The sequence below is a fragment of the Delphinus delphis genome, chromosome 19 (assembly GCF_949987515.2).
Source record: "Delphinus delphis chromosome 19, mDelDel1.2, whole genome shotgun sequence".
Taxonomy (NCBI): Eukaryota; Metazoa; Chordata; class Mammalia; order Artiodactyla; family Delphinidae; genus Delphinus; species Delphinus delphis.
In genome coordinates this window covers 8,457,465-8,479,155 of record NC_082701.1, presented here as the reverse complement: position 1 = coordinate 8,479,155, position 21,691 = coordinate 8,457,465, and the positions used below count along the sequence as shown (strand labels likewise).

Below are 21,691 nucleotides of genomic sequence, written 5' to 3'. Positions count from 1 at the left end.
CCCCAGAAGGGACAAAACCTACCCAGCAAGGATAAGAAATAATCTATGGTGAGAGGACCAGCCCAGAGCGGCCACAAAGCTGAGGGTCTGACCCCCGCAGTCTGGCCTACCTAAGTATCTGTGGCACCCTACCTGCCCACCGACCTACATGTGGACCCCGTGCCCAACAACACACCTGTGGGACCCTCCCTGCCCAACTACCTAATTGAGGACCCTCCGTGTTAAACTGCACAAGTGGGCCCCAAGCTGCCCAGCTACCTAGCTGAGGATGCTCCCTGTCTAACTACCCATGTGTGGGACCCGACTTGCTCAGCCACCTACATGTGGGACCCAAACTGCCCATATACCAACATGTGGTACCCTCCCTGCCCAGCTACCTAATTGAGGACCCTCCCTGCCTAACCACCCACATGTGAGACTCGAACTGCCCAAATACCTGTAAGTGGGACCCTCCCTGCCAACCACCTACAGGTGGGCTTCAACCTGCTCAACTACCCGCATGGGCACCCGAACTGCCCAGATAACTAAATGAGAGACGTGCCCTGCCCAAGTATTTACTCTGGGACCCTACCTGCCCAACTACCTAAAGTCTGACACTCCCTGCCTAACTACCTCCAGTGCGACCCTGCCTGTTAAACTACGTACAGGTGGCCCCTGACCTGCCCCTGTAGGCCTTGCAGACTTGGAACGGGGTCTCGGGCTGGCTTCGGTTAGTGGGCTCTCCTGCAGCAGGTGATGAGAGGCAAACTCCCCTGGGTCTGGATCCCAGCGTCTGGGCTGGCTTCTGCAATTCCAGACGTTCCCCTTCCTCACCCCGTTTCCCCCTTTCCTGCAGTACTTGTAAGATGGCATGAGTGAAATAAATTCTTTTCTCCTTATTTCTCTTTACAGAACCGAGGAATAATGAAGTTATCCTTAGCCTCCTCCTAAAGGCTTTTCCTTTTGGCATCTTAAAACTTGAGAGATAAAGTGGAATCCCCAGAGAGGAGCCAGCAGGCTCCTGGGGCGCATTTTCCCACATAAATCTGCCAGGACTAGGCCCCCATCCAGGACTTTCCTTGGCTGGGAGGATCCCGAATGCCCGTGGCGCTCCCCTGTAGAGGCGTTCCTCCCTGTTTGCCTGGATTGCTTTGTTAAGCTGAAGGGTTTTCCTGGACTTTTATTTTCCTTATCACTCAACCTTCCTGCCCACACACGCTCTGCACCTGAGATATCACCAATGTCAGCAATGCCATCATTTTTAAATCGGTGTAGTTACATTCCAGCCCTCCTGCTTTTCATCACCAGAGCCAAACCAGGAAAGACTTTGAGGTGTGATGGACAAATGAGGGAGCGCTGCCTGTGCTCGCTGCCTGGTCGACTGCCCTCCTTCCCCTTGGGGCCCGCTCCCCTGTCTTCGGCTGGCTCGGCTGTGGGGGCGAGAGCCCGATGATTGATCAGTGGGCAGCAAAGAACCAGAACCAGCTGTTGACTTCCTCTTGCCCTTACCCTCCGTTGAGAGCAGGCTCGGATCCAGCCCGCTTGTTGCTAAGAGGCCTTTTCATTGATGTTCCTACCAGCTCAGCGGAATGTCCACCTTCGCTTTCGCAGAAGCAATAATGATAGTGTTCGCTTAAAACAGCTGTCTCGATTCTGCCTTTTCCTAGGTTTCATAGATGAGCTAGAACTTCTTCAGATAATCAGATCAGTCCCAGATTCATTTCTTGGAATTTTATATTTGACAATATTTATACTATACCAAACTAATCTGTAGTTTTTAGATGTGTTGGTTAAAACATTTTTTGAAAGCAGTAAGTTGATAGAAAAAAATTTTTTTCTCCTCTATTTAGTGGAAGGCCAGGAAATGTCCACTGTCAGCCTAGGGCATGGTACATTCCCAGGGACCTTCTCCTCTGGGTCTAATCCCTTAGGTTCACGGGTTTAGGACAGAACAGGCAACAAAGCAACAGCCACACAGAGCCATGTAGCCTGACCCACACAGCAGTAGCAACAGCAATGGCCTTGTCCAGGCCGGGGTCTGACTGAAAAACAGGTGACTCCTTCCAGGTTATTAAGTTTGTCTGGACACTTTCTGAACGTGGCTTGTAGGCGCCAAGGCTCACATACTCCCGATGGCTGGGATCTGTGTATTCAGCCTGTGTTCGGTCCAATAAACTTTGAGTAGATGGTCTTGATTACTGTGTGTTTATTTCAGTTTTGCTTTGTTTTTAAAAAATCATCTTTTTGAACCCATTAAAATTTGAGCGCTCTCTCAATTTGTGCCTGTTACTCTCCAGCGGAGTGCGAAGCCCTAGGCCCACCCTCTTTATGCAAGCGCCACGGCCATTAAGAGACGCACAAGAGGATTTGTGTTCCTTTGGGGGGATGCCCACTCATACACCTGGATTGTGATTCCTTCCAAAGAGCTAAACACACAGCCTGTCAGTTCACAGTACTCCTTTCTTCAGGTGGTGGGGTATCACGTACTTCTCACAGGCTCCTTCTCCTCCGGACAGGAAAGCAGACTGTAGAAATAACTTTCCCGGCGTGACTAAGAGAGGCTTGGATTTGGGACTTCGGTATTTCAGCTTCTAGATGCTGCTGTAGTCAGAAAACCAACTGTTAGCTGTTTGGGAGATACGGGGTTATTGCAGAAGGAATATGTTAGGACAAGCGTAAGACCAGACATCGATCGGATCCCCCTGTAGACAGGGTTGGGGTGCTGGTTGGACAGTGCTGTGCCCTGCAGGGCCAGGGGTCAGAGGCTGTGCTGAAGCTCTGCCTCCTGGTGGGTCTGCAGGGACCAGAGCAGACCCTGCCATTTGGTTTATGTCCTCTGAAGGTGGCCCGTGCCGAGCCAGTAGGGCGGTGTGGAGGGGGGAACCGCAGAAGCCTGAAACCGAACGGGGAGCCCATGCCAGCACACAGCGCCCAGCCTCGCTGATGAGCACAGCACAACAGAACAAACAAGAAGCAAACCGTGGCTGCAGAGTCTCACCCCACCCTTTCACGTTTGCACTCATGGGAGGTGTCCCGTGCTGATCAGATGGTGTGGCCCAGCTGCAGAGAGAACATCACTCCCAGCATCCCCCCGGCCCCCCAGCCCGTGTGTGGTGAACATAAGGCCGATCTCCAGCCAGGCCTGTTCCCTGGTAAAAGGGCCAGGGCCCCTGCTGGCTATAAGGTGTCTTTGTGCAAACTGGAAAGAGGCGCCCCTTCCTCTGGGCAGCGAGACCCCACACCCACCCTTGCCCCTGGGCCAAGCACCCTGTGCACACATCTGTATGCTCCCGTTTCCCAGCCAACTGTGTTTCTTCCTCCTCCACTTTTGGCTCATCCCTCTAAACGAAGGCTGTTTCTAACATGTCTCTTCATAGGCTCTCTAGCCGCCTAATGGAGCACCTCTGCTTCCTCGTGGCCTCCCGGGGAGGTGTGTAGTCAACATTAAAGAGAGGCCTGGGAATTCCCCGGCGGTCCAGTGGTTAGGACTCCGAGCTCTCAACTACCGAGGAGCCGGGTTCGATCTCTGGTCCGGGAACTAAGATCCTGCAGGCCGTGCGGCATGACCGAAAAAAAAGGGAGGCCCACGGGGAAACTGTAGCACCGAGAACCTGAATGATAACTTGGGATCCCCAGATCTCCAGGGTAAACCCAAGACTTGGAACCCCAGTTTGTAGAAGTCTCAAGTTAAGTTTTTTTAGACCAAATCAGCTCCTGTGTTAAGAGTGGGTTTTGTTTTAGTTTCATTTTCTTCTTATTCTGGAAAGCAAAGCAGTAATACCGGAGTGAGGAGTGTCCCGACTCCACGGGATGTGCATGGCCTCTCTCTCTCTCTCCCCTGGTTTGGGAGCATCTTTTTCCTCTTTATCCTTTCTTCTTGACAGAGTTCAGAAAGAACAGCTGGCTGCCATCTTCAAGCTCATGAAGGACAACAAGGAGACGTTTGGCGAGATGTCGGACGGCGACGTGCAGGACCAGCTCCGGCTCTACGACATGTAGGCGCCTCCACCCGTCAAGACGCCGCCACGGCGGGGCCGTGACTCTGCCCCAGCCCAGGACCGGAGCCCGTGCCACTGTCAGACTTCTGTAGGCTTCAGTTTATCTCATATACATAGATGTAGAGGTAGATCATATACAGAGTTGCTCAGTTCTTGCAATTGAGGTTATCATGTCACAGGAATCAGGACTGTTGTCTTCAGAGAAGAAAAATCCCTGACTTGCTTGGCTTCTGCCTGCTGGTGAGCTTCCAGCTGTCACATGGGCTCCCCTCCGAGGCTGTCCTCTGATCCAAATTCGACCTTCCGTGCAGACCCTGAGCAGGCAGCGGCCCAGAAGGGCTGGCTCGAAGCCTCAGCAGCCCCAGCACGTGGTGTTGAAAGGATTCAGGGGTGCTGTGGGATGGGTATCAGGTCCCACTGCCTGAGCATCCAGTCTAATAACACTACACCTTCTTCTTCCTTAGAAGGATTTCTGGACACTTCTGTAACGGTATGGAAGCAAGCGGTAGGGGAGCATCCCTAAAAAGCAAAAAGCCTGATTCAAAGGCTCACCTTCGATCCTGGACCAAAGCAACAGTATCAGAGTTAAGACCCTCTAAGTTTCTCTTATAATTAAGACTTCTATGAGTGCTCATCACACACCTAGACCTGTGCTAGATGCTGTCAATGGAAATAAAATACACAACACAGTCCTACCTTTAGCGAGATTAAAGTCGTGTAGAGGGGAATTCCCTGGTGGTCCAGTGGCTAGGACTCGGCGCTTTCACTGCTGACCCTGGTCGGGAAACTAAGAAGCTGCGAGCCGTGGCGCAGCCAAAAATAAATAAATACATAAAAATAAAGTCCTTTGGAGAAGCCAGGCATGTGTGCAGGAAAAGAGAACCTCACAAGTCAGCATTCAATAAAATGCCAAAATGACCTCACAGAGAGAGCCTGGGCCACCTTAGCACATCAGTAAAGTTCAGTGAGTCAGTGAGTGCATGACGACGGAAATAACAGCGATTCTTCCGTTCTGCCCAGGTCCTGTATCTGATCACCCCACTGGCAGAAAAATTCATAGCAATCTGAATTTAGGAGGGTACGCTAAAGGGACAACCTAAGAAAGTTCTTGAGAATATTTTTTATTTGCTGAAATAAAACTAAACACGAAATTAAAAGAAGCAGTGGCGTTTTACGTACCACAATTTAATAATTATCACGGGATCACAGTGAACCTTCTTTTATCCTCTCTTGCTTGTTAGGGTTTTTCCCAGGCCTCCCCCCCATCACTGTAACTGCTTTTGCTTCTTTGCTGGCAATCCACAGCAGGAGGGTCTGATCTGTGTGTCTGTTGTTATATCCAAATGTCAGTTCTTTTTTCTTTTTTTAAAAAATATTTTTATCTTTTTTGTTACTGCTTTTTAAAAATGTTTTGATTTAAGTATTGTTTGTTCTCTCTCTCAGGTCCCAAGGACCCCCCTGGGTTGTTTTTTATCTCCCTGCCCCCTAAATGCATGTCAGCAGAACTTGCACTGCCCTGTAGCCACTTTATATCTCTTTCTTCACCTCCTTCTTCCAGTCCTTCTTCTCTGATTATACCAAACAAACAGAAATGACTCGTGGGTACGTGAGTCAAAATTCTCATGGCTATGGGAAAAGTAAACTGAAGGAACTTTCGTATACTTGGTTCAGCTAAGATGTTCCAACTGCAAAGAACTGAAAGCTCCAACTCAATTGTCTTAAACAAAAGGAGAATTAGGGCACGGGAGGAGTCCAAAGGCAGAATGCCTGTAGGTCCATTAGGGTCAGGGCCCAAGCTACATTTCTCTTAACTTGGTCTTCCTTGCACTGTGGGCTTTGTCACAGAACAGCTCTCCTCATGGTTGCAAGATGGCTGCAGGAGTTCAGATATCACATCGAGGAGCAGGAAAAGGGCCATCTCTTCTTTGTGTCCTAGGAGTGAGGGAACCAATTCAGGTGCACCCTCCCCTTTTGGGTCCCAATTGGCCAGAATGTCATGTGTCCATGCCTTCACCAATCACTAGCAAGGAGATGGGACCACCATGGTTGGCTGAGGTGCCTGGGGCTGGGGCCGGCATCCCCTGAACACTTAGCCATCCAGAGGAGGGGGCCACTGGACCTCACTGGGGCTCTGTGAGAAAGGGGTGGGAGGGATGGGTACTGGGTAGACAGGACCTGTCACCTGGTGGGGACTTGGAAGCCAGGGTCTGGAGTGCCCAGAATATGTGTCACTCTTCCTGGGTGGTGGTTCTGTTGCCCAGGTTCTGGGCCTCTGATGCTTTGTGGAAGCACTGCTGGCTTGCTACAATTTTTGGGCGGCTCTGATGCCATTTCCAGATAAGCTCCATCTTCTGTTTATATGATTTCTGTCACTTCATCTGCTTCACTGGCACACCAGTTGCCAGAAGAGTCCTCTTAAAACAAAACCCATTTCCAACTGACACCCATATGTCCCACCAGATCTCAGTATTGCTACTAGTCAGGAAAATCAAAGCACCTTCGAAAAGATGTACCTGCAGACTCAGAATTTGTTCTAAGTTCCCGGGAGTCAATGCGAGAACTTAACAGATGACCATAAGATAACAGCCTACCCTGCAAGCTGAAAGCAAAAGGAAACATTTGTTTGTTCATAAGTGTCGGGAGGACGAAAAATCGATACCATCTGGGCCACTGCATCGTCCTTAACAGAGAACCTTGTCAAATTTTGGATTTTTGTCAATTTGACAGGTCAAAAATGTTAGCTCAGTGAAACTTTAATTTGCATTTTTCTTACTATGTAAAAGTTTGCACAACCATTCAAATATTTAGGTGCTCCTTGCATTTTTTTTCCCCCTGTAAAGTGCCCGTTCCTGTCTTTTCCTGTTTTCTATTGACCACCGAACATTTAATCTCAGGTTTAATTCACCGAACAGCACCCATTTCCGATTATCTGGCCATAATTTGGGGTACAGCACCCGTCATCCTCAAGCCCTGATCCTGAGTTGAGAAGGGAACCTAGATAATTCCAGGGAAAGCTCACCAAATTCAGGAGCCTTAGTGGAAGTCAAAACACCAACAAAAGTACAGCTCCGTCTGCAGTACGATTTCAACCAAGTGTTAATTGCCTACTTTATATACTCTGAAGAACCACGCACCCGCAGATGGGGCCAATCATTCTCCACGGCCAATATCCTTAGCGGCGCCTCAGTGGTTCAAGCATCTGCCAATCTACTGCGAAGGCGGAACTCTTGATTACCATTGGGTACCGCATCCTCCCATCGCTCCCCGCCTCCACCCGAGCCCGCTTCCCTCTGAGGTGGGAATTCCGGATGTCCGGTCGCGTCCAGACAGGTTTCCTCAGTGATTGACAAGGGCCTTTGTCCAATAAGGAGTGCAGGCTGGCTCATCCCGCCCACACGCGGTCTTGCTTAGATCCTCCACGGCGGAGGCCGCCGGGGACTGGTTAGGGGCGGGCCTCTCGGCCGGGTGGGAGCCCCCAGGGCTTTCTTGGAGCCCAGCCACTGCCGGCTGCCAGCCCCTCTGGGCTCAAGTCAAAAGATCCCTCCTCGAACCGAGTTCCCGGCCGCGTCGGGGTGCGGCCTGGCTGTCTTGACTGGGGCCACCTCTTACTTCCCTATCGAGGCCAGGTTCCCACAGGTTAGCAAACAGCAAAGCCTGAGCCGCGCACCGAGCTAGACCCAAGATATGAAGACGAATTCGAGCCGGTCCCTTCACCCCAGGAGCCCACCACCACCACTACCTTCCCCCCAGCCCTCCCCAAGCCCGCCCTAGACTCCCAGACCACTGTCCCACCTCCGAATCCAACACACCCCCAAACCCCCCTGTTATTCACGTTCCCGTTATCCCCGCGCCCAAGGCAAAATCCAGGAGATCCTTCTGATCAGGCAACTGCACGCACCCATATATTCTCACCAAGGTGTCTTTGGCATTGGGCTGACCTTCAAGAAGGTGCAAGGAGAAATGAGTCACACTTTCCCACCTGTGCTCACCCTTTCACGTTATGCCCAAGGCGCTTAAGCTAAGGTTTGCCAAAGCAGCTGCTGAATAAGTGTGAAGATCAAGTTGGACTCACCACCTGGCCGGAGTGATCAAATTGTTTCCATTCCGACACCCAAATCCGGCCCACTGGAGGCTCCACAGCCTTAGAGGTTTCCCACCAACATCGAGTCTTTGGGCCTGATGGTGGCCTGGGTCCTCTACAAATGAAAAAGAGAGCCATGCCCCAGAGTAGGGTGGGTCATCAGGGGTTACTGAACTGTTAAAAACCATCCGTCTGCAATCAGGGTTTTTTTGGTAAATTTCATTTCTCTCATCTCTTTATGTACCTTAATTGCTTTTTGTTGAGCGCTCCAGCAGGGGACAGGTTATATTGACAGGTTGTCAGTTATTTAGCTTCTTCAAAGGTTGATCATATTCACCTTAGAACTGTGTTAGGCAGTGTCTTTCGTTCCCTTGTAATCAGCTTCAATGATACTGCAAGTTGAGTTTCAGGAGAGGAGACAGCTGGCAAGGGGAATGAAATTAAGAAAATTGTTCCAGGAAGAAAAGGTTTAATGAAGGAAATGGGAGCAAAGGGACAAAACACATAGGATTCAGATTTGAATATTGAGTGGTGTGAATTGGCACATTTACCCTTTCAGACATTTATTGAGTCTGTCTTCAAGCAAAAACGCTATGCTGGATGATGTAATGCAAAATGCCTAGGTGAGAGGAAGGTTCACTAACTTTTTGGAGCAAGTGCTAAAGGCAGAGAACTGTGTGCCTTGCCAACGCTCTCTCATGAATCTTCACAACAACTCTGGGAAGGACATAACGTTCTCCTACAGAAGAAGAAAACAAGATTCAAAAAATACTGATGATCCAATTTAAAAGAAAACGAGCAAAGGATCTTAATAGACTTTTCTGCAAAGAAGACATACAAATGGCCAATAAGCACATGAAAAGATGTTCAGCAGGCAAATGAAACGTAAATCAAAACCACATGGAGGGCCTCCCTGGTGGCGCAGTGGTTGAGAGTCCGCCTGCCGATGCAGGGGACACGGGTTCGTGCCCCGGTCCGGGAAGATCCCACATGCCGCGGAGCGGCTAGGCCCGTGAGCCATGGCCGCTGAGCCTGTGTGTCCGGAGCCCGTGCTCCGCAACGGGAGAGGCCCCAACAGTGAGAGGCCCACGTACCGCAAAAAAAAAACACATGGAGACACCACTTCAGGATCACTAGAATGGCCATAATAAAAAAGACAATAACAAGTGTTGGTGAGAATGTGGGAAAATTGGAAGAGTCACACACTCTTGATGGGAATGTACAATGGTGCAGCTGCTTTGGAAAACAATGGCAGTTCCTCCGAATATTAAACAAAGAATTGCCATGTGACTCAACAGTTCTACTTCTAGGTATAAACCTGAGGAAATGAAAACATACACCCGTGCTCACCACAAAAAGAAATGGTGATTATGTGACGTGATGGAGGCGGAAATCATTTTGCAATATATGTGTATGAAATTAATCCATTGTACACCTTAAACTTATACAATGTTATACGTCAATTATAGCTCAATAAAACTGAAGAAAAACAAAAAACGTGTCCACAGAAAAACTTACAAATGAACGTTCACGGCAACATTACTCATAAGAGCTGAAAGGTGGAAACAAGCCAAACATCCATCAGCTGAAGAACGGACCAATAAAATGCGGTAAATTGATACAACGGAACATTACTGAGCAATAAAAAGGAATGAAGTAGTTACATGCTACCACATGGATGAATGCTGAAACTATTACACTAAGTGAAAAAAGCCAGATACAGGACCTCCCTGGTGGTCCAGTGGTTAAGCCTCCAAGCTCCCAATGCAGGGGGCACAGGTTCGATCCCTGATCGGGGAAGATCCCACATACCGCATGGTGTGGCAAAAAAAAAAAAAAAAAAAAAAAAGCCAGATACAAAAGACCACATATTGTATCATTCCGTTTATATGAAATGTCCATTTATATGAAATTTATAGACACAGAAAGTAGATTAGTGGTTGCCTAGGGCTGGGGGTTGGGTGGCAGGGAAGAGGATTGACTGCTAATGGGTACAGGGTATTTAGGGGAAGGAATGAAAGCATTCAAAATTGATCATGATGGACTTCCCTGGTGGTCCAGTGGTTAAGACTCTGTGCTTCCAATGCAGGGGGCACGGGTTCAATCCCTGGTTGGGGAACTAAGATCCCACATGCCACATGGTGTGGCCAGAAAACCCCGAAAAACAGAAAAAAACTGATCATGATAATGTTTGCACAACTCTGTGAATATACTAAAAACCATTGAATTGACTGCTTCAAATAGAGGAATGGTATGGTATATGAATTATACCTCAACAAACCTGAAATATATATAGTTCTTGATTCTGATATACACAGGTTTTGCTTTTGGTTGTGTCTGGTGGCATTCCAGTCCAAGTGGCAACATGAGCACGTATTGTGGACGCCTCAGTAATATTTTGATTTTTTTTTTTTAATCTGTAACCATGAGGGAAAAAAAGACATGCCTTGGGTGTGTAACAACACAACTAATGTTTACTGTGAGCTTGTGCCTGGCTCTGTGACGAGAACTTGATGTTCTGTGTGATACAGTCCTTATGAGAAAAGTGCTGTGTGGCAGTTTGGGCCCCCGGGAAACCAACTCCGAAGTGGAGATCTGCACAGAAGAGGCTCATTAGGGAGTGCTCCTGGGATCAGCACCCGAGGGAGGAAGGGAAGGGGCAGGACTGGGTCGAGGGAGAAATTGGATCCGACAGAGTCTCAATAGAGACTGAAGCAGACCCTGTGGGGAGTTTTGAAGATGGGATGGCCCTTCAGAGCCTATGGGGTGTGAGGACCAAGCCTTAATACAACCTTGTGCATCGGCCAGTGGATGCTAGCTGCTCCCCGGGGAAGATGCTGGCTGTTCTCCCCAGTGAAGCAGCTCACCAAAGGGGCTGACAGTGGGGGAAACAGCCTTCATTCCTGATGGGGAATCTGGGTGGCACGTCAAAGCATCCATCATGATTATTATCTGAATATTACAGATAAGAAAATTGAAGCCTAGAGAGGCTAAGTAACTAGCCCAATGTGACAGGTGAGTATGTCGCAGGAGGCATTCAAATCTGAGATTTGGAGGAGGCTGGCTGCAGAGCTGAGGGCTTTTAGCTAAACTGCCTCTGCCCTGAGGAACTTTGAGAAGCTAGGATGGAGAAGAGAACCACAGCCGTGTACTGCAGAGGACTGCTCCCTCCAGAGGCGCTGCGCAGCCAGGAGTGGTGAGTTCCTGGAGCAAGGGCCCCTCTGGGGCCACCAGTAGGGTGGCTTGTTAGAAAACTGCAGGATTCTCCACCCCACGCTCCTCTGGTCCAGCCCCAAAGCGCCGAGCTCCCCTCCCCAAGAAGACATGCTATCGAGCCACCTTCTGCTTCTGACTCCTCCCTCCCACCCACCTGGCAACCCCCCAGCCCATAATGCAAACAGAGACCACATTAAAAATGAACAGGGAGTCTCATATCAGGGAGATGAGCAGGCAACCGAGTAAACGGGAAGCTAGAATGAGACTGCCATCGCCTCGTTTTCCATAAATAATATACATATCAGACACCAAAGATGGGGTCAGGCAAAGGAGATCATCTCTGCGAACGTTGGAATTATTGTTTTTCACTTACACGCGGTATCAGTCAGAGCTCCTCCTAGTAATAGAAACCAATTCCAGCGGATTCAAGAGGAAGAGGAATATAGTTAAAAGAAACTGGAGCTTAGATCACCAGGAGGCCTGGAGAACCAGAACTGGTCCCTCGAGGACAGTGATGCTTCTGGCACCCAAACCTTGCAGCTGGCTTCACCGACCCTCTTGGCCAAGGACCCTCTGTTAGCTCCTGCCGGCTGCCCCAGGACTCTGTTGTGTTCAGACACCTCCTCAAGCACCTTCCACAGTCTCTTCTCTTTGGACTCAGCCCTTAGGGCACTCTGGAAGTGCAGGGAAGCTCTCAACCAGTGGGATGCAGGCGTGTTGGATAAATGCCCCAGGCTGCCATCCTTGGGGCCCTCCTGCATGGTCCCCAGCAGGTGTGAGCCTGGTTGCTCACAGAGGAAACAGTTCAACAACGCTCCCTTCACTAGCTTTTCCTCCTTCCCTATCTCAGCATCTCACACTCGACTCCTTCACTCCTGCTTCCTGGGGACACTTCGCAAATAAACTCCCTGCACTCAAGTCCCGACTCAGGCTCTGCTCTCTGGGGAGCACAAGCTGAGACACACACACGTACTAAAAGTACCAAAAAAGGCCTGGTTACAACCACATTCATGACAGATAGGGAAGAATGGAGAAGAATGGAATTAGGAAGGGGGACAAAGAGGATTTTAACTTAAATCACCATAAAGTTTGTCTGTTTCTACAAAATACATATATCACTGAAGCAAAAATGAAAACATAAGGACATTTTTAAACGTTGGGTATTACCACCTCCCACCCCTTAAGGAGGGCTATTATCCAAAAAACCCCCCATAGAAAAACAGAAATGAGGGACTTCCCTGGTGGTCCAGTGGTTAAGAATCCGCCTTCCAATGCAGGAGACGTCGGTTCGATCCTTGGACGGGGAACTAAGATCCCACATACCGCAGGGCAACTAAGCCCGTGCGCTGCAACTACTGAGCCTGTGTGCTGCAACTAGAGAGAAGGCCGAGTGCTGCAACGAAGGGCCTGTGCACCGCAACTAAAGATCCTGCACTAAGACCTGATGCAGCCAAAAATAAATAAATAAATATTTTAAAAAGAAAGAAAGACAGATAAACAGAAAAGAACAAGTGTTGGTGAGAACTGGAGAAATTGGAACCTTTGTGCATTCCCTGTGCAGCCTCAGTAGTTGTGGCTCACAAGCTCTAGCGCACAGGCTCAGTAGTTGTGGCGCCTGGGCTTAGTTGCTCCGCGACATGTGGGATCTTCCCGGACCAGGGCTCAAACCCGTATCCCCTGCATTGGTAGGCAGATTCTCAACCACTGCGCCACCAGGGAAGTCCCAGTGCCACGTTTAGTGGTGCCAGGATTGGCCAGAGGAGTCACGTGGTGTCAGCCTGATCCCTCCAGGATCCCGCCTCATGGTTTTAGCATTCACTGATGAGCATTGCCTTAGGGTTTGCTAAGATGGTGGTTTTCTAATTCTATTATTCCTCCTGCACTTATTACTGGAATTCTGTAAAGAACTTTCCTTTACCAGTTCTATGATTTCACTAAAATAGTTTGAATAGGAAAGAAGATTTTTTACCTCGACTCCTGTGAGCCTTTTTTCCCTTTGGTAACTTTTTAAATTTTGAAATAATGTTTGACTTACAGAATTGTTACAAGAATAGGATAAAGAACTCTCATAGAGACCCTTCATCCAGATTCCCCAATTGTTTGCATTTCATCCCTTTTGCCGACTCATTTTCTCTTTCATATATACAACTTTTAACTATTGGAGAGTGAAGCGCACACATAATGCTCCCTTACCTACAAATACAATGGTGTGTGTTTCCTAAGAACAAGGACAGACTCTTAAATAATCATGAACCATGGTTGATGTCAGAAAATTAACATTGATACAATGCTATTATTTAATCTATGACCTTATTCATGGTTTGCCAGTTGTCCCAACAAATCTTTTATTTAAAAAAAAAATCTATTCCAGGATCAAGGCCAGGATTCAGCATTGCATTTCATCTCTTTTTTCTTTAGTCTCCCCCAGTCTGGAATGGCTTCTAAGTCTCCTGGTCTTTCATAACCTTGACATTTTTGAAGAGTACAGACCAGTTATTTAGTAGATTCTGTGAACTTCTAACGCGATTAGTCTTTGATAGCTTCCTTGCTTTCTGGCATAACAAGATGTCCCAAGTTCATCTGTACCTTCCCTATTCCCTATCCTAAAGGCCATTTCTCTAAAGATCCCTGGATTCTTTCAGTGGGAAACAGGACATAGAGATGGGAACTGAATTCTGATGACACTGTTAATGGGGACGAGGCATGAGTGAGGGTAATGGGAAGGTGAGCAGTGCCCGCTGAAGCAGGGCTGGCCCCCCAACTGTGCCCCAGACCGCTCGTCTCGGGGAACAGCATTTTCAGGCTGGCCCTTGTGGACCAGTTTTTCTGACTGGGAGAATCAGGGGGAACGTATGGTCCTTCTGCACTGGCGTGGCTTTGGGTATGGTTCACCCAGTATAATCCCTGAGTTGTTTTCCTACTCCTTTTTCATTTTATGACTTGTGAGATTTACTTGTCTTTTCTTTTTTTTTTTTTTTTTTTTTTGCGGTACGCAAGCATGTGGGATCTTCCCGGACCAGGGCACGAACCCGTGTCCCCTGCATCGGCAGGCGGACTCTCAATCACTGCGCCACCAGGGAAGCCCTACTTGTCTTTTCTTATCTAACATTATTGATTTATTGGAGGTGCAAACGCAGAACTGGGACATCAGGAGGCTGTCAAGGAAGGGTTAGAACACCGGTATAAACATTAGGTGATTGAGCAAAGCAGAACTGCAGCCATAAATACACACAGAGGCACAGAGGAGTCGATTTGCCCCAGGCCGGCCAGCCCGCCTGTGCATCTCTGGAGGCCACTGTTCTTAGCAGAGTCCTTCCCGTTGTGCTTAGACGGGCTCCTGACTCATTGGGAATATGGCTGTTCTGCTATCAGCAATCCTGTCTCTTGTTCTTATGAATTATCTAAAAGAACAAACTTCTTCAGTGATACGCAGTCCTGGGTCCTGGGTTCCTACCATTCCACTGTCCCAGGGGCCACAGCTCCCAGGGAAGCGGGAAGGCTGAAGTAAAGGGACAAGAAGAGGTCACCTGCCTACCCTTGGGATGCTAACGAGCCTGCACGTTTGCCTTATATGTTTTCCATAATGAAGGGCAGCAGGAAATGCTCCAGGGCTGTCTCAGGACAGAACAGCAAGTGTCAGAGAGAAGGGAGATTGGGGGCATCAAAGGAGCGGTGGGGGGGGGGGCGGCTGGGGGGAGGCTGGGGGGCAGAAACTGTGGTCCAGACGAGAATCTAAGTGCAGCCATTTCATTGAGCCTCAACTCAGTTCTCTATTTTCTAAGCACCACTTCCCACCATTCTAGGCTAACTGCCTTTCCTGTCCCTTGCAATGTCTTGGGCAGGTTCAGACACTTTAGGCTGTTAAGACTCAGGCCAGCTCTGTTTCAAACTTCACTTGCACATGTGACTCACAGCTTCGACAGCTCCTCTCCCCGAACAAGCTGGGGCACTGACCCTGGTTGCTGGGAGAATGCGGGAGACTGCGGGTGGGTGTGGTCTGGTTCTGTGATACCTCCCACTCCCTCTCTTTTCAAGGCCTAACTTCTTAGCTTCCCTGGTGTAGAGAGAAACAAATGGAAATGGAAACCGCTGGGGTGGGAATTAAGGGGGAACAGATCCCTTAATTTAACCTGCTGTGTGTCCAAGACAGGGAGGGCCCCAGGTCTGGCTTCTACCTACTACTCCTCGTCTTTGATGATAGGGTGGACTCTGCATAGATGCAAAGATTACATAAGACATGTAATAAGTGTCATTGACCAAATCTTGGTAGGGTACGTGTGAGTGCAGAGGACAGAGAGGTCAATTCTAATTGGGGTGTAGAGGGACTTAACCTGCTTTAGTTTCATAAACAACCCAAGAACCAGTGGATTCCAGAAGCTTTAGGAGCCCTATCTGATACAAGAGCTTCATCTAGTACATGAATGATGGTACAGGGCAAGACTGTTTCAGACACAGTATGAATGACTTATTCATGAAGATGAGTCCCACTTGGTTTCTCCTGCCTTTAGTGGTTTCTGAACTTGTATGCTGGTGAAAGTTCTGGGAGATGAACAGAGCTGACATGGAACATTCCTCTTCTACACTTAAAAGTAGTGAGCCACTCAACTGCCAAGACATGGAAACAACCTCAATGTCCATCAACAGGTGAATGGATAAAGAAGGTGTGGTGTATGTATACACAATGGAATACTACGCAGCAATAAAAAAGAATGAATAGTGCCATTTGCAGCAACATGGATGGACTTAGAGATTATCATACTAAGTGAAGTAAGTCAGAAATGAAAAACAAAAAACAAACAAACAAACAAAAGAAATGAAAAACAAATACCATATGATCACTTATGTGTGGAATCTAAAAAAAAGACACAAATGAACCTATCTACAAAACAGAAACAGACTCACAGACATAGGGAACAGACTTGTAGTTGCCAGCGGGGTCGTGGGGGTGGAGGAGGGATGGATTGGGAGTTTGGGGTTAGCAGATGCAAAGTATTACACTGTATATAGGATGGATAAACAGCAAGGTCCTACTGTATAGCTCAGGGAGCCACATTCAATATCCTGTGATAAACCATAATGGAAAACAATATAAAAAAGAATGGATATATATATATATATATATATATATATATATATATATAAAACGGAATCACTTTGCCATACAGCAGAAACTAACACAACATTGTAAATCAACTATACGTTAATTAAAAAAAAAAGAGACAGAGAGAAAGACAGGGCACACACGATTGAGAGATTGGGAGATTATGGGAATAAAAAGTGAATTGGAAAAACGAAAAAGTGGTAAGCCACTGAACATCACAGATATTTGCAGAGCTAGTTGGGACCTCAGAAGGCATCTGGTCAACCAGTTCATGTTCCAGATGATGACGTTAAGGTTCGGCTAAGCCCTGGGGCCATCCAGTGTGGTGGTGCAGGTGCCCAGGCTCCCTGGGTTCAAATCCTGGCTGTGCTACTTCCTAGCTGAATGATCTTGGGCAAATTACTGTGTATTCATTTTCTTTATCTGTAAATGGGGGCTTTAACTACCAACTTCATGGGGTCGTGTGAAAGGAAAATCAAAACGGAGTTGGTATTGCCAAGAGCACTGAAATGGAGGCCAGTGAAGAAGTGTGACTTATGCACGTCTCAGCCCGGATGGAATCTGAACTCGGATCACTTCTTGTCTTAACATAGGCATCCAGATATCTGCCCAATATTCCAGAAACTCAAGATACTTATTGGATCCTTACTTGAAAATAAGTCCATTGGAAAAAAAATTTATAAGAAAATGAATCTGTATCTGAAGGGTGACATCAGTAATTAAGCTTGAGAAATTAACTAGATATTGTTAATATATTTGACAAATGAACAGCAGGGTTTTGAATTATAAAAGAAAAGAAATCTGCGCTGAGGTTGAAAAGTATACTGCTGATGTTTGGGGAATTTTTTTAGAAATAAATTTATTTATTTTTGGCTGCGTTGGGTCTTCATTGTTGGGTCTTCATTGCTGCGCGCGAGTACGTAGCCCCTGCTCTCCACAGCTAGAGAAAAGCTCACATGCAGCAACGAAGACCCAATGCAGCCAAAAGTAAATAAATAATAAATAAATAAATTTATTTTTTTTAAAAAAAGACAGTAGGTTCAAGTCCCTATCTGAGTTGTGTGGTTTCATAACCAATAACGAGTGATTTGTCCAAAGTTATACAGCTACATAGTGGCAGGGTGTGATGAGGGAGAAGGGAAGGGGGATGAACTGCACCGCAGAAGAAGCCTGCTTCCTGTCGAAACCGCTGATGCCCTGTTAGAGCCATGAGCTGCAGAAAAACAGCTTTCCCAACCTGAGAAGCGGGGGAGGACAGCCCAAGAATCAAAGGACTTTCATTTCCAAAGACACCTGAAGGTCATTCTTATTGTATGACTTGGCCGACAGTTGCCTTTATTGGTGGCAACTGTGCAATTAGGTGATAAAGGTCTCCATTGTAAAGCAGCCACATACGATGTGTAATTAAACGTGCATTTCTGAGAACCAAAGCCAGGCTAAAACTTAAAAACAAAACACAATAAATCTTCCTTTAGATGCGGAGAAAAGATTCCATTAACTTCTTGTTTCTGAACAGCCTACTGCTCAGAGAGAGGGGCAGTGCTCTAAAATAAACACCAACACTCCTACCAAACGGCCAAAAACAAGCAAGAGCAAATGACACATCCAGGTGGAGCTTGAATTCCGGGAGCAGGTGGATCTCAACTGGTAAGAATGAGCTCCTGGCCTGGAAGGAAGTGCTGTCAATTTTAATTCTATGTGTGAGTCAATGCCACAAGCATGAAAGAAACTGTGTGTAATTAGTTTGCTTCTTTGCAGAGAGCTGTTTAAATGGAGTATTCTACTGGGAAGCGGTTATGTAAAGGACGATGCAGCACAAAGGACCCAGGTGGGAAACTGGAAAAAAAACCTCTGATCTGGGTAGTGTCCTCTCTACCCGTTTGCCTGCTTTGTCAGGCGCCGGGCACAGTCAAAGCCCCGCCCCCTGGTCGCCAGCAGCAGGTGTTGCTGCGCAACATTCCTATTAGCATTTCCTTATTCTGCTGGCCCTGAGCTTGTGATTTTTTTGACATCGAAAAAATAGCTCCTCAGAATTTGTTTCCCAAAGCTTTACTTCACTTCCACCTTTTTTTTTTCTTTTGGCCACGCCCCTCAGCGTGCAGGATCTTAGTTCCCTGACCAGGGATTGAACCCAGGCCCTCAGCAGTGAAAGCACAGAGTCTTAACCACTGGACCACCAGGGAACTCCCCACTTCCACCTTTTACGAGAAGTTTGAGATGTGTGAGAGAGGTTGTCCTGGAGAAAAAATCAGAGCCGTGGAAGAAGGACGGACGTGTTCTCTAATGACCACGTGACACTCATCGTACCGCAGTTGGGGGCTCCAGCCAAACAAGGAAAAGAAACACACATGCTTATCGCCACAAGTGCTGTGTTTAGCAGACCCTCGGGTTATATGGCGCAAACCTGAAGAAATTCAACTTCCTCAACTTCCTTCAATCATCCTCAACTTCCTGGAGCCCCCACCATCCCCCCCCACCCCCGCCCGGCCAAACCTGGGGGCTGAGTCTCCCCCCAGCAACCCCACGGCACTTTAGAACTCTCTCCAGCTCAAGACCTCCTGTGGCTTCTCATCACAATTAGAATAAAGCGCATACTCTGGTTTTCTAGGGTAAGGGCAAATACAAGGAAAGAATAAGAGGCTTAATTCTCCTGTTGAAAGTAAGGGAAGAGATGTCCTTCCCCCTTTCTTTTCTTAGAGCATTTACTTTAGAAAACCTGAACGTTCTTTCCCTGTCTCTTTGAAATGTATGTGAATCTGTTTAAGCTAAGGAATCCTCTCGCCGGATCTGGGAATGTCTTTCTCAAGGACTTGGGAAGCCTCCCTTTGAAATGCCACCATCAAGGACGGGAGCACCCCACCTCCCAGCTTCTCCGGGAGCTCAGGCGTCTACGCCTATTTCCCTTTGGATAAAGCCAATTAGGGAACTCAGATGGCCTCCCCAACCACCAAGGGACGTTAGGATGAGTGCTGTGACACAGGAGGCTGCATAGCCCTCTTACTTGAGGACCAGTCACTGTTTCTCTCGCGAACGTGTTTGCGATAAGTTGTATCCGTTTGGTTCTAGAAAAGGGCGGGATGTCTTCCTGTCTTTGCCCCCTCTTAGCGGATTGCCTATGATGCACGTCAAATTCTGGTTTAATGCTTATTCAACAATGAAATTGTTTTCTTTCTCTTCTGCCTTTGTGGAGAGATTTTCTGGGTCGGGAGGAGATTTTGGTTTTAGCTGCCCTTCCCCCTCCTTCCCTTTGTACTCAGCTCCAGCCACCCTGGCCTTGCTATGCATCTTAAAAAGCGCTGAGCGTGCTTCTGACTCAGGACCCTGTATTTTTGTTCTTCTGGCTCGGCCCAGTTTCTGCCCACAGATTTCTCGTGACTTGCTTCCTTCTTTTACCTGGTCATTCCTCAGAGAGCCTGTCCCTGATCACAGCTCTCAACGCCCTTCATTTTTCCTCACAGCACTGATCACTATCTGCTCATTGACTCTAGTCTCTGCTGTAGGAGGTTAACCTGCATGAGGTCAGGACTTGGTCTGTGTTGCTCATCACTGTACCTGCCGCATCGAAGGTGCTTGATGTAGAGGAAATACAGTTAAAAATAAGTCTCCTGGGAATTCCCTGGTGGTCCAGTGGTTAAGACTCCGTGCTCCCAATGCAGGGGGCCCGGGTTCGATCCCTGGTCGGGGAACTAAGATCCTACAAGCCACACGGTACGGCTAAAAAAAAAAAAGTCTCCTGCCAACCCTGAAAACCTCTCCACAAGGCACCTTCAACACAACAATTGTTAACATTGCAGGTGTCCTGCAATTTGGCCATTAATTTTCAACCCTTCCTCTCTGGGTACTGGTGGAAATCTGCGCTAGATGTGGCCAGGGTAGAGTTTTTCTGCTTGAGTCTCATCCTCCGCCTTCCTGGTGCTGCCTTTTGTGGGTCTGTGTCCCATGTTATTCTGTGGGTCTCGCTGGCCACGACGGGAACAAGGCATGGGGAACCTTTCTGCACTCATGCTGGTTAGACCCCCCTCTCCTGTGTGCCTCCAGTGGACTCCCGTGTCTTCTGACACACGGTCACACACCAGTTTACAGTTCCCACCCCAGGAGTCCAGCATATAGTAATTTCTCAATAAATGTCAAGTAAATGAATTCACCAGCAAAAACTTTGATCTTGTGTCATGTTGCTTTTAGCTGGCACTTGTCACCATGACGGTGGGCCAAGGTGTACATCTACCTTTCCCTCAGACAGTAATTCCTCCAAAAGGAGAGGCGGTGGGATGGTAGATGACCTCCCAGGCCCTGAGGAACGGTAAGCTGTGATCTTAGAAAATGAGCTAGGGTTCTATTGTTGATACTGGAGACTTAAGAGAATAAGAAATTCCGTAGTTGTGCCCAGAGACCGAAGAAGTGTCATCACACAAGCCTGTCAGGGTCTGCCTGGCCCTTCAGAAGACAAGAGGGCTCGCAACAGGCCATCCGATCCAGATTCAGTGTCCAAGACGAGCACAGCTGCTGAGTGTGACCAACCGGGAAACAGAACATTCTGTGTGGGAGAAAGGCTAGAGCGCCAGCTTAATATTGAATCCTTGCCTAGGGCACCCTTAGTCATCGACTCCTTCATTAAACAACAAAGATCCATGAATTAAAGTTCTATTGTTTTTCCTTTTTTACCAAACGATATTATTTTTGCCTTTGTGTTCCTGTGAGAAACCTCTAAAAAATGGATATGTCAGTTGAGCCTGTTACAAAGAAAAACCAGAGGCATTCTAGCTAGAAAAAAAGGAAAGTTTGGCCAAAAGAGAGTATAGAATAATATCACCTTGAGACACAGACAAGAGCCCCTTCCCTGGATCCTGCACTTCAGAAGGCCCCATATCACCAACATAGAAGTACAAACTTAAAGACCGACGAGCACCTATGTCACTTGGATCTGGTGCTCATAGCTGCCACAGCACGACCACGACCCATAACCATCAACATACACTTTTTTTTTTTCTAAACAATGAGTTTATTTTTTATTTTATGTATTTATTTATTTATTTTTGGCTGCATCGGGTTGTAGTTGCGGCACGTGGGATCTTTCATTGCAGCACACGGGCTTCTCTCTCTAGTTGTGGCATGCGGGCTCTCTAGCTGTAGCTTGTGTGCTCAGTAGTTGTGGTGCGTGGGCTTAGCTGTCCTGCGGCATGTGGGATCTTAGTTCCCTGACCAAGGATTGAACCCGCATCCCCTGTGTTGGAAGGCGAATTCTTAACCCCTGGACCACCAGGGAAGTCCCCAACATACATTTTTATGACTAACACTGGTCAGGCCCCAGAGAGGCTT

The 21,691-nt window shown here is 47.8% G+C and overlaps 1 protein-coding gene and 1 long non-coding RNA gene across 5 annotated transcripts in view; one reads left to right on the top strand and one right to left on the bottom strand.

Annotated features, from left to right (window-relative positions):
* The window catches only part of MXRA7 (matrix remodeling associated 7), a 29,671-nt gene extending 24,534 nt beyond the window's left edge, over window positions 1-5,137 (top strand). For 2 of the 3 annotated variants that reach the window (XM_059998671.1, XM_059998670.1), the window contains one exon: window positions 892-1,858. In XM_059998671.1, coding sequence (XP_059854654.1) covers window positions 892-904 — 13 coding nt within the window. In that variant the 3' untranslated portion in view covers window positions 905-1,858. Of the gene's footprint in view, window positions 1-891; window positions 1,859-3,863 lie in introns of those variants that run through there. The other variant, XM_059998669.1, reaches the window with a different exon arrangement.
* Window positions 2,322-8,475, bottom strand: LOC132415342 (uncharacterized). Of its 2 annotated transcripts, none has more exons than XR_009517122.1 (3): window positions 8,303-8,475; window positions 8,050-8,173; window positions 2,322-2,580 (listed from the first exon to the last, which is right to left on the bottom strand). It is a non-coding gene; the product is annotated as an uncharacterized lncRNA (long non-coding RNA). The 2 variants fall into 2 exon arrangements; XR_009517123.1 differs by lacking the exon at window positions 2,322-2,580 and adding an exon at window positions 5,259-5,909.
* Window positions 8,476-21,691: the final 13,216 nt, after the last annotated feature.